Consider the following 15,769-nt stretch of genomic DNA (forward strand, 5'->3'; position numbering starts at 1 on the left):
AACAGAAACTCCGCGTGCGTTGACAGCTTTCTCAATTAAAGTTTAAAGGCCATGATGCCACAGAAGTCGCAGAGGATATTCTTTTTCTTCTTTTGCCAGGCAGGCATCATTAAGTCCCAACAACTTTCGCATCGAGAACCTGTCAGTTGGCGGACAAAGGCACAGGAGCGGAGCGGGGGCATTGGCAGGCCCAATGCCGTAGATAAGAAATTTTGCCAAAACGGCGAGCGACAGCCGTTTCTCTGACACCACATTTAGATGCAATGAAGCCAATTTGGGGGCCAGGAATTGCTAGGAGTTTGAGCCTTTTTCGCCTGTCGCTCACAATTCCTATGACAAGTTTCGCATTGGGGCGACTTACCACCATTTATGCTGCCCCCTGACAGATTGCCGATAATGAGGCTGGGGATGGGCTGTGCTGCGGCTCGAACAATAATTGAAGCAGCCGAGCAAAGTTGTTGAAGCACAAAATAACTGCGCTGCGCGATACTCTGTACGCCAAATGATAGTTTCAGTTAGGTGTGGTTTACCTAATCACAATCATATGTATATATACAAGCGGGTATTGCCCGTCGTTTGTGCAGATTGTAGATAAGCACGCAGCTTGGATTGTGTGAAAAGTGTGAAATATGTCTCAAATATACGTATAGATATTTGGAAATGAATTTGAGCGCCAAATCTTTTGAACCACATTTCCACCAAGCAGGAATGGATTTTCCGAAAAGTGTGAAACAACCCTCAAATGAATTTGAACCAAGATCTTTGAAAACAATTGAGGACAAACAGTTTTATATATATATAAAGATATTAAAGATTTCTTTTAAGTATATTTTGGGTGAGAACTTTTCAGTTGAAAATCTCCAACTATTTCTATAGCAAATATAATAAATATTGTGGGTGAAAATTTAAGAAAAATTTTGTTTTTTTTTTCGTCTTGAATAAAAATAAAAATATTTGAACCATGGGAAACAACAGAAGCTAAAGCGAGAGAAATTTTCAATAAATTTTCCCGAATATCATATGCAGAACGAGTTTATCAATTTTTTCGATAAATCAAACCATTTCAAGCTTATCAATTTTGAGACTTGGTATGTAGGCTGTCCAAGGGTAAACACAGATTGAGAATATTTCACTTTTAGAATACCCTTCACGGTCCATGTCAAATTGTAAAACTCTTCCAAGCCCATTAAAAATGGGTAAAAGGGGTATGATGATTTTCTGCCAATGTATGTAAATAGTTCGTCTAGCCCTCCATGTCTACGTCCATCTGACCTTATGTCAGAACGCATCGTTTTCAGATATTAGAGATATTTCGAAGGTAGGTCCTCTAATATTATCGACAACTTGCCCCTTCGCTAAGCAATCGATAAGAATCGATAACGAAATAATGCATTTTTGCTTAAAAATTTCCAAAGTTTCTAAGAGCTTAGGCTTTCACACTCTAAGGCTTTGCACACTCTTGAATGTCACAGAAAAGTGTTAGATAATAGAATTCCATCTATTTTCCACGCTTTTAGGTGAAATTGAAAAAAAAGGCAGTGCCTTGCAGGGAAACCAAATTAATTGCCAGAAAAATGAAATAGAGAAGCAATAAAAACAGAGCGCACTTTGAAAAGGCTGCTTGAACAGGCATTTTCCAGTTTTCCCCCTTATTTTTCACGCCAAGTAAAATTGTAAGAGAACACTTTCAACATGAGCCACTCCTTGTATCAGGATCCGATGCAGAGCCAACCGATGGTTATACCGGATACGGGCATACATCTGCGTTTGTTGCCAAAGGACATTAGCCTATTCGATCCAGTGCTGTTGCGGCACATGCTCTGCCTGATGATCGTCGTGCGGAACTTCTTTCACGTGTATCTCTGCTGGCGCCAGTTGCGCGTGTGCAACAAGAACGTGGATCCGCCGCCCGAAATGCAGAACGCCTTCACCAAGGAGGCGTATGTGGCGTCCAAAACGGACGAGATGTACTCTGTGGAACAGTCGCTGCTCTCCTACATATTCGATACCATATTTTGTTTTATCGAGCTCTACTTTGGCGTCTATCCGTATCTCTGGAGGGTGATCATCAATTGCTATAGCATTGTCGACGATCTTGTCTGGCAGAGCATTGCGTATGTGGGTTTGTTCTCCAGCTATTTGGTGCTGCGTCACCTGCCCCAAATCTTCTACAACAAGCTGGTGCTCGCCCAATGGTACAATCTTGGCCGGGATAAGACCTTGCCCCTGGTCGGGGTGTTGTGCTCGTTCGCTTTGCTGCTTGTGCTGGTACAGGTGGGCCTTGTGCCGCTGACGGCAATCTTTTTGTTTATTGAAAGGTCGGGCGGCACATTTTTTGTGCTCTGGATTTGGGGTTTCCTGTTCATTGTAACTAGCCTTGGCCTGATGACCTACAGTTTCTTTGGCATTCCGTTTCTGAGCAAGCGTTCCAAGCTGCCCGCCGGCGAACTGAAGGATGCCCTGGCCAAGGTATTGAAGATATTTCGATTTAAGGCCGACCATGTGTACCTGATACACACAAACTTTCAACTGAGCGGCTCAAAAGCCAATGCCTGGGGCTGTTCCTGCTGGAAGCGTATCTTCATCATGGAGAATCTGTTGCTGAATCTCGGCAAGCCCGAGTCCGAGCTGTACGAGGATGAGATCGGCAAGGGTCTCAATACCCAGGAGATGGTCGGCTACATAGCCCACGCACTTGTCCATTGGCGTCAGTGGCACATTGTCAAGTCCTTCATAATGGTCCACGTCACACTTATCGTATACTTTATGATCTTTGGCGTCTGCTATCGGCTGCATTGCCTCTACGAGGCGGCCGGCTTCTCTCCCGGCTTCTATCCGCCCATTGTTGGCTATTGGCTGGTCTACAAGTATGTGATGCCAATTTATTTGACAATTACCAATTGGATTATTTTCTTTGTTCTGCACTCGTTCGAGTATTCGGCCGATAAATATACCTGGAAACTGGGCTATGGCTCGCCACTGGTCGCCGCTTTGCTCAAAATATTTGCCGACAATCCCGTTTTCCCCTACGTGGACAGGTGGTACATGATGTGGCATCGCTTCAGGCCAACATATCTGTTGCGCATCAAGCGTATTGCAGCCTGGCGTGCTGTTTAGCTCCTTGCAGCAACAGAAAAACCATGAATCTATAAACTGAATTGTTCCCGGAACTTGTAGGGATATGGAATTGATAGCTGATCCTAGGCGAAAGCTTAGCTCATCAAATTATATTTATGAAATGTATTTATTTGAGGGGCAATAGGCATAGTTCCCAATTATCTAAACTGTATCTAATGTAAATTCAGATCAGTATTGAAATTAGTTAACAATAATAGAGGATAACTATTACAATCTGCTCTCTTATTAACCTTTCATTTGTATCATTATCTACAAGAGGGGCAGGTAATATTTATCTAGAACTTTTCTGTGTGATACAAGACCAAAAACTGAGAGATAGGAAATTATAATTTGATCTTTGGCTTGAAAATCAAGAAGGAAAGCCAAGAAAGCCTGCGTGCTTAAATTTTTTAAGCGTCGGACCAACAAGCGTGCTGTCGCCGGTTCAAATTCAGTAAAGTTTCTATTCTAATGTTAATTTTCTTATCTCATTCTTCGACCCTATGAAGTACATATATTCATGTCTAGCAGTATATAGTATATATCTTTTGTCCGTTTCTATGCGAACTAGACTCTCAGCTTTAAAACTTTCTTACATTTTATTGCAGGCATTAGATGTGTCGAATCGGATAACTATATCATATAGCTGCCATAGGAACGATATGTCGAATAGTAGGCTCTTATATGGAAAACTTATTGGTTTTTTAACGATATCTTCACTTCTCTCATATATCTGCAAAAGACAAAGGTCAGCAAGGGCCTTTCTTCCTCTATTTGTTTATTTAGCTTGTTATTCACGGTCTAAAATATGACTTATTTTAGCTCTCTTGCCATCGAAACGCTTTGATTAAATGTTGTTAAAGATAATTTCCTTATCGCGCGCCGTGACCACAAATGGTATCTAAATTAATAGCTCCCCAGCCGAAACTAACCAGCTACCCCCCAATCAGCGCATTTATAGCCTTCCCGGCGCAACCGAATGATATGGCAAATTGCTGAGAGTCCACACACGCAGCGACACATTCATGTGCCTTCCTCTCCGCCTGCTCCACCCGCTTTCTGGCCAGAAAGGGAAGCCACTTAACCAGGAACGGGAAGCGGGTCACTTACTTCGCTGCGCGCGCACTCGGATTACAAAAGGAGACGCCACCAGCATAAATTCATTAAATTTGCCTAATTTCGTTTTTGCCACACAACCACACACGCACACACACACACACACACACAAATCAGACAATTGCAAATGTGGGTTCGGGTTAGGCGCAGCCAAGACAACCAGTTGAAATTCATTGATTGTATTTACAACACCCGCGACGGCACACACACACACACCAGCACACCAACACACACACACACACCAACACACACACCACATGAGCTTGGCGCTTTGGTAATTTGACGCGTTATCACTTGTGTTGAGTTTTTGTTATCATTAAGCAGGCAGCGCGGGCGGCGCCTAAGCCAAATCAGAGCTCAAGTTCATAAAATGCACGCCCATCCACACACACACACACACACACACACACACACACACACACACACAGCCAGCGTTTAACTACTTTGGGCGTGGAGAGGGGGCAGAGGGGATCGGACCCTGCTGCTTGTTTTTGACAACTTGGGCATAATAAGACATTAACTTCATGCACATCAAATACTTTATTTATGTGCGTCTGGAGTGTGTGTGCGTGTGTGTGTGTGTGCGTGTGCACACTTCAAAAGGCTGGCGCTGCGGCTGCGCCTGCCACGCCCCCAGCCCAGCATCTTAGATTTTGCCATAATTTACTTGCCTTCTTTCTTTTTTTTTTTTTTCCACCCGCATGCCCTGGCCCTTGGCCACGCTTGCTTGCTTTTTAATTTCGTTTCACTCTCTCTCGCGCTCTCTCTCACTCTCTGTCTCGCTCTCTCTATCTGCGTAAATCTTTTTTGTTTTATATATTTCGTGCGCTTCGTCCTGTTTATTTGGCATCGCCCCGCCGCCGCCTGTTCGGGCTGTTTGGCAAATTAAGTGCAATTGCTTGAATTTAATTTCATGCAAATAAAAGTTTTGATTAGACGCCCTTTGCCCTTGGCTCCCCCTGCCACACACACACGCACACACACACGCACACATGTGGCAGTCACGTGGCGCTTTATTGTAATTAAGTCTTTGCTTGTAAATGTGCTGCGTCAATCAGTCAATCAGCCAGTCAGTCAGTTAGTCAGTCAGTCAATCAGCTAGTTGCTCTCCGCTCTGTCGCTTGTGCTCTACATGACGTATACGTAATGCGCAAACGTTGTATTAAGTGGCGTATACATAATGCGTATACGTTATATTATTTCGCTTGACTTAATTCAGCATAAATAATGCCTTTTTGGTTTATTTTGTAGTCAAGTTTAAATTGTTTTAATATTTAATATTTGTTTTCGATTGATTTGAGTGTGAAGAAAAGAATTGGAAGAATGGAAATATATGAAATATTACTCACCTGAGCTCACAAATCATGCTCAAAATGGGCATGATTGCCTTTTCTGGGCTTTTTGGATGCCACACAGAACAGGTTCTAAGCGATTTGTTTCATTATTATTTGTGTATGTCTGTAAAAGAAGAAGATATTAAGCATTTAGTTGATTTTGTTCAGCCTAAGTTTGTTTTACAAGGAACTGAACAAAATATTCTATTAGAATCTTTAAATTGACTCTGCATAATGATTTGCATTTAATTAAGAATCAAATTTTGGCTTTCAGTTAATCCATTTTTTTCCACATACTTCTCGGTGTCAGCTTTCCATGCTTTAACATCGAATCTTTTAGCTCAAATTCGTATATATTCAGGGGAAAATATGTTCATTCAGATATCTGTATATATATACTTTATAATAATATATATATACTTGACCAAGCATATATACACAAGCACGACTTTATAAAACCCTTTTTAACACAATTTCACTAGGCTTGGGGTATAACAAATTCTGACTGAGAGTTAGTTAGAAGAAAATAGAAAAATTCTGAATGATTTTTCAGGCACATTCTCTTTTAAATAATCAAATTGATGTCATAGATAAAAAGAAATATAGCTATAGTTTAACAACTGATATATGCACTTAGCATATATGTATTTAATTAATATACTATATTATTCAATTAAAAGGCAGCAAGAGTTGAGGCTGTAATGAATACCGACAACGTGGAGCCTAGCCTTTTGTGCGCAGAGTCTTGCCACAGTTTGCGTCATATTTTGGATGCCACTCAGCACGCAACATAATTCAATAAAGTGTCAGGCAAGGAGAAGCAGTCGTCTTGGATGTTGCCCCCGCCAATCCCCCTGCCTGCACCCTCTCCCCCGCCCGATTGCATAATGATGTCACAGCATATTACATATTATGTAAATATGAAATTCAATTGTTTAAGCATTTAGCAGGATGCATAATTTATTAAAATGGCACACCTGACGCATGCCAGCAGGCGGCGTTGCCTAGAGCCCGAACAGGGAGCCGTGGGGAAGGGGGGTGGAGTTAGGGGGGGGGGGGGGGCTGATCCTTCCAGGACATGAAGCTGAGCAGCACGGAACGGCATGTTGACGGCTATTGGCTTTTGTTGTGCTGCTGCTCCTGATGCTGCTGCTGATGTTGCTGCCATTTGAGGCAGGAGGCGTTGTTGCAGTCGGCGACATGACACGAATATAAACAGTAGATGATGCAGGGGAGGGGGGGGGGGGGGGGGAGAGGAGGGTGGCTTGCAGCTGCAGGGTCTGGCTGCGGTGGGTGAAATTGATTTTTAAAACGGCAGCCAGCCAGGACGCAGCTCATGTCGTTAGCAAATCATAAAAGCGTGAAAAGTCCTACTACTATATAGTAGTTGCTTTGTCCTAGCATAATGAGCAGGAGAGAGGAGCGTCGGGGGGTGGGGCACTGCCGGCACTAACTGCAGCTGACATTAAGGAAGATGGATGGCGTTGGCGTTGCGTGCAACATTTAACGCTGATCCCTTTGAGTTTCATATTGACGGCAAGCGCCTTGAGGGTTGACAAAAAAAAAAAAAGAAAAAGGAAGAGGAAAGTGGAAAGAAGATTCAATTTGACACCCTCGTGTCCTGGTCAAGTTAATTTTGTAGCAAGTTTTTAATGGCAGCGGCGCCTCTGATGACTTGATGGCCTTTACGCTGGCTTGTCAGCTTTTGGCCCGGCCCGGCCCGGCCCGGTCCGGCTTCGAGCTGATCCATGCCGCAATCTGCTGACTTGCTGCTAAATTAGCGTTGCAAATATGCGCGCAGGACTCGGGCGTTGTCATCGTTAGTCCTGGCCAAACAGATTTTCATATTAAAGTTGCAACCAAGTTCTCGCTCTCTTTCTCTTGGCTCGCTTTTTTATGCAAGATTTATTGCTATTTAAACGACGCATAATGTGTCCTGGCTGCTGTTGTTGTTGTTGCCAGACAAACAGACACCAGCGCCAGGACACACTTGACAACGTGCTCAAGTGGCTGCCTGCCCCACAATTTCCCCCTCTGTCACGCTCTCCCTGCCCCTCCCCATAGATTGTGCAATATTTTATTTACATTTTTCACTCGTCGTCTGCCTTGGCATATCCTGTTGTTGAATCCTTTTTGCGCCACCCGCCTGCTGTTTGCTTTTACTGCTCCTCCTTTCCGCCTTTCACTGCTGCTGCTGCCCTCCGGCAATCTTTTTTTTTTTCCATGCCTTTTTATTTACATTTTTGTTTCATATTTCTAATGAGCTGTAATTTCTGTTTTATTTGCAGGCGTCATGCGTGCACAAACAACAACAACAAATATTAATAAAACAAGTAAGCGGGCTTTGGTTGGCTGTGAACGACTAGTAGATACCCTCGAGAACCTAACTGACGATACAATCATTTCCGCTTGCCTCCCTCTGCACACATGCAAGACAATACACACCCTCACACACACACACACATTTTATGCTGTGGCTGTGCTTCTTCTTGGCTTAAGCCCACACTATTTATAGGAAAACAATCTTGTTTTTAGAGAGGTGTGTGCATACCACAGCTGAAAGCTATAACTCTTCCCCTTATTAAGGGGTTCAATCTCTAGCTATTGTAAGCTTGGATATACGGTTAAAAAAGAACCCAAACTGAACATCGATATCATGGAAAAGACTTGAATATTCGAACATTTAAAAGAGACTTGATCTGCGTAGGCAATAAGAAAACGTTCCAACTCAAAAGTCTAAAGCTCTTGTAGCCTCAGAGTTATTATATTATATTATCTTATATAATTTACTTACAATTATATATTTACGCTACGTACACTTGTACAAAAGCATTATACCCTTTTTGCACATTTCCAATGGTTCCAGGGTATATAATAAGTAAAAAGAAAGGAGTGCCAAGTGTTGTGTCTGCTTGTTGTAGGTGTGAAAAGCACTTCAAATATTCAAAAGGCTTTACACACACACACACACACACACACACCTCCCGTAACTCCCCGCCCGCCGTCCTGGGCTGCCATCAAGCACTTGTCAGGTGGGGCAAGGCCAGGTCGTGCTTTAAACTTGATGCATGCCACCGCAATGACGGCAATTTTAATTGCATTCCAATCAGCCACATGGGCATGTCTATTGTATTTTAGTTGCGTGTTTTAGTTAATGAGCAACTTCTTCAGCAAATACCTTACAAAAACTATTCAACTTTGAATGGTAAAGCTCATGCGAACCCAACTACATAACAGAAGTTCGTGCAGTAAATATTTGTGTAGGCAGAACTCGGGCAGTCACATGCATTCCAAAACTATCTTTTTCTGCCTCACGTCTGTCATTTGAATTTATAGTTCTTTTCTCTAAGAGTAAACTTTTCCTTTGCTTCAAGTAAAGTAAAAATTAATAAAAAACAAATATAAAAATTATGATATTTTTAGTTTGTAGTTCCAAGAACTAAAATCGTGTTGCCTGAAGCAAACGTTTGAGCTATTTTCAATTTGAAATTCCCAGAGCTGCCATAAATTAGTATTAAGTTGCAATTTTTATTAGCTTCATGAATGCCAACATCATATTCGAATAGCGTTTGCTTTCAATACAATTATTGAATTGGATGCGGCATTTGAAGAACTCGCACGATTTGCTGTTAATTTGGGAATTGCACTGTGTGACAGACACAAAGGATGAGATGAGATGAGCCACAGTGTGTGGTCTGGTCTTGGCCATTGTGGGCTTGTTAAGACTTGTTATCTGACTGAAATTATCTGTGGAGGCATTTGTAATGCACAAATTCAATTTGCCTAGCATTTCATTGGCAACTTCTGGCGGCACAGCCTTGGGCATTATTTTGCTTTGTGAAACATCAGATGCCCTGCAACACGCATCCGATCCTGATGCCAGTTCTAGGCTAACCGAGACCACGAGCTGCCTGGCTGGCTGGCTTGTTGCCTTGTTGGCCTCGCTTCGGCACAGTTAGTTGGCCAGTGGACTCGGTCGACTACTCCATTAGCCTTTGGAGTGTAAAATTGCGCAAACAATTTCAATTATCCCCGAAGGCGCGTTGCAGGCAAAGGCGCAGGCAAACGAGATGACAACGAGCACAAAAACAAAAAAGCACAAACCAAAAAAAGAACATCTGTCAGCAGCGTACCGAATATTAAATACCCTTGCAGGCACAGAAGTTTTAATTCCGTCAGATTGGAGTTGACACGCTTTTCTGGACATATTTAAACAGAAATGGGAGTCTAGTATGCTCGTCTTTTCATTGCTTGACGCTTGTAATTCTCAACGAGTTAAGGCTTCGAAAATGGGACAAGGAGAGCAAAGCCTGCTGATTATAGAACCAGCTGCTTCTTGAGCTTATTATTATTATTATTATTTGTATTTAAAAGGATATTATAACAAAATAATCATGTCATAAAGAAAGTGAAGTACATTCTTTCTGCCTTTGGTCAAGATATCTTAAAGTACACAAATCATTTTTTCGATAACTTTCTTACATATAACTATTCGATATAATGCTAAGATGTTGATATGATTTTGCCTATATCTAAGAAATATAGAACTGTTCAAACGGTTCTTTAACGCAGATAAAAGGGCAGAAGGACATAGCGACCGGACTTTTCACACAAATCAAGCAAATATATATAATTATTTTATAAGGACTTTGTTTGTGTCACATTTCGTGACGAAACTGTAATACCCTGTATGAGCGTATCTACAAAAATAGGAAAAGAAAATATTTATGCATGTAATAATAGAGGCAACAAAAACAAGCTTAATAATGATCCAGGCTATCCACTTGGCGTTTTTTTTTCTTTGCTTCAGTCCCTCAAATTAACGTGAAAAGTGCCGCAGTTAAATTTGAGCGTGGCACCTTTAAAAATGGACTTGAAAGTAGAAATTTAATAAAGCGTCTGGCCGCAGTTAGAGCCATGAGAGAATGCAGCCAAATTGGTGCAGACAATTTTGCTGTCGGCCAACCGAGTGGATTTCAAGCGGGGCACACAAATTTGAAGCTTATGGCCCAATGAATGCAAGACGCTGGCATCTGGCTGCTGCTGCTGCAGCTGAGCTGGGCAAGTTGGCCAACAAGAAGAAGCAGAGGCAGCAGCAGAGAGCCGGAAATTGGCGCGGCCAACATTGGCTTTAAAGACGATGAGTTGGCCTTTTGCTGTTGGCCACTTTTTGCTTGAGTTCATGCCTTTGCCAGCTGGCGGGGTTTTCATTCAATCATCCATTTATTTTTTGACCATTTTCCAAGACAACTTGGTGGTCACGTTGGGCCATTGATGATGCCAGAAGAAAGCAGCACCAGAGTGAGAGCGAGAACGAGAGAGTGCTAAGAAATGCTTTCAGCCGGAAGCGCAAAGATAACATTGTGTCTGTATTGGTGTGTGTGTGAGTGTGTGTCCGAGACTTCTTCATACATAAATGCAAGTAATGCGGAAAATATGAAAAATGTTTGGCATGTAATAAAACATACAGCCCGATAGACGCCGCACGCTGCAAGAATAGAATCGAATCGAATAAATAGAAAAAGAAAAAAACAAAAAAAAAAACCCCTCCGCCTCGCCCACACACAACAAATACTCACAATATGCAGCGCAAATAATAAAGCACCATTACAGAGCGACATGCGTTATAATTGAAAATAAATATAGAAGTGACCAGTAGAAAGCAACTGATTGTTAAGTCCGAGACAACTAATTGATGATTGATCAGAATTGGCGCGGCGCAACAAAACTCATTCAGCCAAGAAATGGCTACAAAAGCTCAAAAACCATATAATTGCATGACTTTTGAATTGTGGCTGCACTTGGAATACGATTTGTACGATTTGTACTATATACATTTAATGCACTTTTTATAACCTGAACCCATTAAAAATGGGTATAAGGGTATATTGTATTTGTGCAAAATCCAAATGTATGTAACAGGCAAAAGGAAGCATCTCCGAGCCCATAAGGTATATATATTCTTGATCAGCACCAATAGCCGAGTCGATCTAGCCATGTCCGTCTGTCTGTCCGTCCGTCCGTCCGTATGTATGAACGCAAGGATCTCAGAACCTATAAGAGCTAAAGACCTGAAATTTTAGATGTAGATGCTCCTAGTGCCTGCGCAGCTTGTTTTCGATAATCGATAACTTACTCCGTTTCCAAGCAATCGATAAAAATCGATATCGATATCCTGTTTTTTGGGTAATAATAAGGTTTTTTTGGTAAATAATAAGAGCTGGAGTCACCAAACTTGACATATAGCTTCGAAAATAGAATATATATATGCATGTGATGTTGGACGAAGAGGGTTCAGGGTAACCCCTAGTCGGGAGCTCCCGACTAGAACCTCTTACTTGTTTTACGGTATATTAAGTTAGATTAATCTTCTATATGTACATGCCAAACAAGGCAGCTTCGACTGCATTTAAAACAGATATTCTTTTAAAGCATCAACAACAGATTTGATGAAAGCAGAGCCTGCCTCTGTCTGTCTAAATATTCGATTCGAGAAATTAGTCGATCTCATTGATAACAAGAGCGAAAGGCTCCGGAGATTCCTGTGTATCTTTGTTAATTTCTAATTATCGATAACTTCTGCTGTTATTCCAAAATCGATATATTAATATATATTTAGACACAGTTTTCCAGCATATTTCGCAGATATTTAATGCTAGAAGCATCTTCTTTGTTATGTCGATTGCTCTATAATAATAATAATAAGAAAATGTTTCATGTAGGCCTCATTCATTTCCAAGTCTGGACAACTTTTGTAATTTCATTGGGAACTAAGCACAGAAGATATTGAAAATCAAGAGTGCTTTAATCGCGAGCGTCCGCTGAGAATATACCCTACACGCCGATTCAACTCGTAGCCAAAAAATGAAATATTTCCAATAACAAATTTCATGTAGCTGGTTTTAATATGGCCTGCAAAAGTTCGTATATGCCAAAGCGCAAGTGTCTACTTATAAAAGTTAATTTCCTTCGATTTTGAGGGAATGTGGGGGAAGTTAACAAAAAGTGAAATGTTTTAACTCGTATATATTAAACGAGAAGCTAGATGTCAAATTTGGTGTATCTTGCGCTGATAATTTTCGATTTATCAGAAAAAGGTTGGACGCAAAATCGATTTTTATCGCATGAGTTATCGACAAACCTGAGATGCTCATACTACGTGTGTTATAAGAGAATAAATACATCAAATCTTAAGTGTATAGACCTGAGAAAGAGATCGACGTATTTTGTACTGTATACTTCTTCCATGGATATATATATATATATATATATATATATATAGATAGATAGATAGATATATATCGGGAGAGTGAAAGAAGCACGCATGTGACGGGCAGACGCAGCTTCGTGCGAGGTATCTGCTAGTCGAGTTATCTGCTACTCTCGACAAGTGCCAACTTACTTGATAAGGCTGCAAATCAGAAGGTTATCGCCATCCTTTGGGCGATCCACTCGATCCAACTCATTATGTTTGGCACACAGGCCAGCGGCTGTTGTTGGAGCTCAACAATTGGCCAAGTTCTTGCCTACCTAAGGCCACTTACATAATAAACCAATTACCGAAACGCCTTGGTCAACTTAATTATGCGCCACATTGCAACACTTTGCACTGGGTACCCCACCCACACCCCAAACCCGCCTCCCCACACAGGTTTTCCCACGCTTTTCTGGTTCGCCTCGGGGCCAGGCATTCAATACAAAGAGCCAAAAATCGAACCCTGAACACAATTGCTGCCACATAATTCACAAAAATCGGCATAAAAGAAAAATCGCTTTTCAGCAACTGGAGTGGGGGTGGATGGATATAGAGGGGAGCGGCTGTATGTGTGTGTGTGTGTGTTTCGAGTATATAAGCGCAACCTTATTGCGCTTGCTACGCCTTAACACTTCTGGCGTGTGGGTCGTTTGGGCGTGTGGGCGTGGCAACATCTGCGTTGTGTTTTCAATGGCGCCGTGGCCCAAATGGAAAATTTGAAAATTATTGCAACAGCAGCCGCCGATTTGAAGGCGCGGCGTCACATGAAATCAATGAAATGTTTTTGGCACTTTTCGGCGCAAAGTTGTTGCCGTTATGATTATTGTTATTATTGGTAAGCCAGCCGCATTCCCACCCACAAAACACCTCACCAACAGCTGAGCACTCGTAAAGCAACAACAATCCATGATGCCCCACACAATTCTTGGCTCTTGCCACACTTTCAATACTTTTGGCCATACGTTCAGCTCGTTTATTGTCGTTGTTGTTGTTGTTGTTGTTGTTGTTGTTGCTGCATTTGAAATTTATGACTTTTTGACTATTGGCAACAGATTGCCTCGCCAGTTCATTATTTTGGCATGGCAAACTTTTGAATTTTAATTCGAGAATTATGCACATTCTGTACAATTTTAATGAACTGCTGCCATAATTTGATGGCCTCTTGCTGCCGTTTACCAATTAACGGGCTACTGGCATTTTTTGGCACATTGTTAACTCATCTGAGTTTCGAACTGAAAAATGGCGTTTAACGCCCCACAGGCGTGTGTGTGTGTGTGTGGACACATGCAACAGTCAGCGCGAAAAGTGCTCGAGCAAAGAGCACAGTGCCTGGACACAGACTTCGACACGCTTCATGCCTAAAATGTGTGGCTGTATGTGTGCTTTGATTTTTAAAAACAAAAGATTTTAATCATGACAATTATTAAATACTCTTCAAATATAAAATAATTCTGTAAACATAAAAAATGAATAAAATAGGCCAGACTTACAGCTAGTTTGCTATAAAAATACAAAAAAAAAAAATTAAAAACAATAAATAAAAAATAAATTTTTATAAAGGAAAAACAAATAAATAAAAAGGGATATTGTATTAAGCATGTGCAAATAATTTAACATACGATAGTATTTAAAATAACACATATGTATTGTATTAGCACGTTAGGCAACACTGATAAAATAAGAGCAGACCTAATAAAGATCAAATATTTTGTTTTTTAATATTTTTGCGTAAGTATTGACATTAAGAAAATAAAATAAAAAAAATGGAAAATATTATGGATTATCCAGACAGAACTGTAGACTTTCAAGCTAACATTTGAATAATTTATTTGAACACGGAGTTCGTTTTTGAGAAACACCCAAGTTCATGAAAACCAAGCTTCTAGTTCAAGCATCGCGATCACTTTCAGGCTAGGTTACGTACTCAATAAGAAAGCTGTTGGACTTTGTGTGGACTCTTTTTTTTGGGCGCTCTCAAACTGCAAACAACAAACAGCAGCAATAATGTTGTTGCCATATTTTACGGCAACAGCAAAAGGAACAGAACAACAAAATCGAGTTAGTTGCCAACATTTATGTGCGTTTCCGGTTGCAATTGTCACGGGATATGGAGCCGGAGGGCATGGCTAAAGAAGGGACACACGGACACGGACACGGACATGGGACATGGCGCAGAGATTGCGAAACACCAAAGCCAATGGCTGTGTGAGTGGGCATTAAGTGACGACGTTGTTGTTGTTGTTGTTGTTGTTGTTGTTGTTGTTGCTGTTCTGTACTGGCACAGGCAGCAGCCTGCCCGCCCGCCAAACCCTCCACATAAAATATCAAATTTTATGCATTTAAAAGCAATTGGGTTGAGCACTGTGGGTGCTTACGTTTCGCTGGCACTGTGTGTGTGTGTGCGTGTGTGCGTGTGTGTGTGTGTGTGTGGGAGAGCGGATTGCCTGGCCGTACACAAACTTTTAATTTTATTTCTGGCTTAAAACGTGGCGCAGCAGCAACAGCCACGGCTCTGACTTAGCCAAGTCAGTATTCTGGGCAACATTTCGAGCTGTCTATTGGGCAACCGACAACCCACCCGTTCGCCCGTCCGCCGGCACCTGCCCTAATTATATCAACTGCATTGACAACTTGAGACTTGGCTGCAACTTTGTGCGCCAGTTATGGTTAGCCATTCATTTTGATTTGGCCCACATAAACGCGGGCAGAAGGGTTTACGAGCCAGCTGCGGCAAAAGTGTCTGATAAGCGAGTGGCGCTTAAAGCTGGCCACGCCTCGCCGCCGCCGACTATCTTTCATTAAAGGCCAACATTGTTAAGCGGCAACAATGTTTTTGCTGTTGGTCGCTTATCGGGCCAAGAGCATACTTTTGGCCAGTTGCATGCTGTGTTTCGTCGTGTTCATTAAATTGCCATAACGTGTAAAGTCCAAAAATTGTTATTGTTAT

The 15,769-nt window shown here is 41.7% G+C and overlaps 1 protein-coding gene across 1 annotated transcript; it reads left to right on the forward strand.

Annotated features, from left to right (window-relative positions):
- The first annotated feature begins 1,620 nt into the window (after positions 1-1,620).
- On the forward strand, positions 1,621-3,351 carry LOC115764161 (CAAX prenyl protease 1 homolog). Its single transcript, XM_030707038.1, has one exon. The coding sequence runs from the start codon at positions 1,693-1,695 to the stop codon at positions 3,115-3,117; it is 1,425 nt and encodes a 474-aa protein (XP_030562898.1). The 5' UTR covers positions 1,621-1,692; the 3' UTR covers positions 3,118-3,351.
- The last annotated feature ends 12,418 nt before the right edge of the window (positions 3,352-15,769 follow it).

This window comes from Drosophila novamexicana, unplaced genomic scaffold (assembly GCF_003285875.2).
Source record: "Drosophila novamexicana strain 15010-1031.04,08,12 unplaced genomic scaffold, DnovRS2.1 tig00000817-arrow-arrow-pilon, whole genome shotgun sequence".
Classification (NCBI taxonomy): Eukaryota; Metazoa; Arthropoda; class Insecta; order Diptera; family Drosophilidae; genus Drosophila; species Drosophila novamexicana.

Excerpts from the sequence above, each read along its gene's own strand:
- LOC115764161 (XM_030707038.1), top strand. The coding sequence starts at position 1,693 with ATGAGCCACTCCTTGTATCAGGATCCGATGCAGAGCCAACCGATGGTT.